General features: G+C 45.4%; 1 protein-coding gene across 1 annotated transcript in view; it reads left to right on the forward strand.

Moving 5' to 3' along the window:
• LOC124380728 overlaps window positions 1-2,500 on the forward strand; it is an 89,418-nt gene that overhangs the window by 17,647 nt on the left and 69,271 nt on the right. The window contains exon 3 of the mRNA XM_046841938.1: window positions 1,575-1,674. Within this exon, the coding sequence (XP_046697894.1) occupies window positions 1,575-1,674 (100 nt within the window). The remainder of the gene's footprint in view (window positions 1-1,574; window positions 1,675-2,500) is intronic.

The raw sequence follows: 2,500 nt of genomic DNA on the forward strand, positions 1-2,500 counted from the left end.
TCTCTCTCTCTCTCTCTCTCTCTCTCTCTCTCTCTCTCTCTCTCTCTCTCTCTCTCTCTCTCTCTCTCTCTCTCTCTCTCTCTCTCTTTCACATCTCTGATTTTCTCTGTTTTCTGCACCATCTTAACCTCTCTTATCTTCACTCCAAGCTCCACTCGTCTTTTAAGAGGCTCCATCACGACTGAGTGCTCCTCAGGTGTGTGTGTGTGTGTCTCCTGGGTCATGCTGGTCTGGCCAGGTCCCCAGCAGAAGCGTGTGTGTGTGTGTGTGTGTGTGTGTGTGTGTGTGTGTGTGTGTGTGTGTGTGTGTGTGTAGAGAGAGAGATGGAGTGAAGTCTAATAAAACTGGGATTATATTTTGAAGATGGGCTATAAATGACAAATCATATATGAAGCAAACCCCTCTGTCCTTCTGTCTGTCTGTCTGTCCTTCTGTCTGTCTGTCTGTCTCTTTTTCTGTCTGACGTCTTTCTGTCTGTGTGGTTTATTTGGTGAGAATGGAGAAGGGGATTCGATAGTGAGAGAGAGAGAGAGAGAGAGATAGAGAGAGAGAGAGAAAAAAAAAGAGAGAGAGAAAGAGGGTGATGGATGAAGGTAATATTAATAATAATAGAGGTACAGAGGCCGTGTGTCATACTGACATAACTCCACAGTCACACACACACACACACACACACCTCAACACATCACATGTGTAAAACAAGTGCACACACACACACACACACACACACACACACACACACACACACACACACACACACACTTTAATGCAGGAGGGTTTTAACATCATAGCGAGAGCTGCACTTGTTAGATAAATCAGATGAGCAGTAAAACACATAATGGTTGGAAATGGATCAAAACTCATAGCAGGTTAGCAGCTAACAGTAAGAGCTAACACTGAGCACTGTGATTGGATCTGCTGGATGGTGCAGAAGATCTCATGTTCTGACTGGAGGAGGAGATTCTGTATAACAGAGTTACAGAGTTATTGTTAATAGTGTTTAGGATGTAGATCTCTCTCTCTCTCTCCTCTCTCTCTCTCTCTCTCTCTCTCTCTCCTCTCTCTCTGTAGTACAGGAGCTCATGAGTTCACTTGTGACATTTTCACTCCACATTTAATTACAGCTGCTTTTCCTGACCTGTGACAGCCATTTAACTCCTCTGTGTCTCTGTGTGCAGAAACACTATTTCCATAAACCCATGAATATTTAAACACAGGGTGTGTGTGTGTGTGTGTGTGCTTGTGTGTGTGTGTGTGAGTGTGTGTATATAATGTACTCCTGCCATCTCTCATTTAGTGTGTTCCAGGTCCTACTCCAGCTCTACCTACCACACAACCCCCCCCCCTTCCCAAACACACACACACACACACACACACACACACACACACACACACACACACACACACACGCACACACACTTCTTTCTCTTTCTTATCAGACAGAATTCACACCTCAGCATTGATGCCTGGCCACGAGTCCTCACTCGGCTAGAATTTAAAAGTAGTAAAAGTGTGCTAATGAGTGTGTGTGTGTGTGTGTGTGTGTGTGTGTGTGTGTGTGTGTGTTTTCACAGATAAGTTTAATGTCTACGTGACTCTGAAGGTTCAGAATGTCAAGAGCACGACCATCACAGTGCGTGGAGACCAACCATGCTGGGAACAGGACTTCATGTTGTGAGTTTTTAACCCCACACACACACACACACACACACACACACAGCTGTCTCCTGGGTGTGTTAAGTGTTATGGAATGGATTGAGCCTGTAATTGTTTGATGCTTTGACTGTCACTGTTGAAGTGAGCTGTCAGTTTACTGCACAAATCAGACTCATGATTATCATTTAAATGGAGACAAAGGCAGATGTGAAAGCCACACCCCTTTTACAATGACTGACAGGTGCACAGGCCACACCCCTTTACAATGACTGACAGGTGCACAGGCCACAACCCTTTACAATGACTGACAGGTGCACAGGCCACACCCCTTTACAATCACTGATAGGTGCACATGCCACACCCCCTTCAATGTGACTGACAGATGCACTCTGTGTGTGTGTGTGTGTGTGTGTGTGTGTGTGTGTGTGTGTGTGTGTGTGTGTGAATAAAACATTCAGCTGGATTTCAGAGAGAGGGGCTGTGTGTAGAGAACAATCAGGAAGACTTGCTCCTCATATAACAAGGGATTGAGTGTTAAGCTCTCTAGGTGTGTGTGTGTGTGTGTGTGTGATGGGGAGATCCTGTGTGCTAGATTAAAGCATTGCGTTGCTGTCCACTCATCAGCAGGTTAAACCCTGAGGAGATTAGAGAGACTGTGTGTGTGTGTGTGTGTGTGTGTGTGTGTGTGTGTGTGTGTGAGCTGCAGATGGATAAATTGCAGACAGAAAGAGAAGTGAGCGAGATTGTGAGATAATGAAGAGAATGAAGAGAGGCAGGAGAACATTGCAGCTCCTTGCCTGCCTAGTTAGTGCTGTCTCACACACACACACACACACACACACAC

The sequence above is a fragment of the Silurus meridionalis genome, chromosome 27 (assembly GCF_014805685.1).
Source record: "Silurus meridionalis isolate SWU-2019-XX chromosome 27, ASM1480568v1, whole genome shotgun sequence".
In the NCBI taxonomy this organism is placed as follows: Eukaryota; Metazoa; Chordata; class Actinopteri; order Siluriformes; family Siluridae; genus Silurus; species Silurus meridionalis.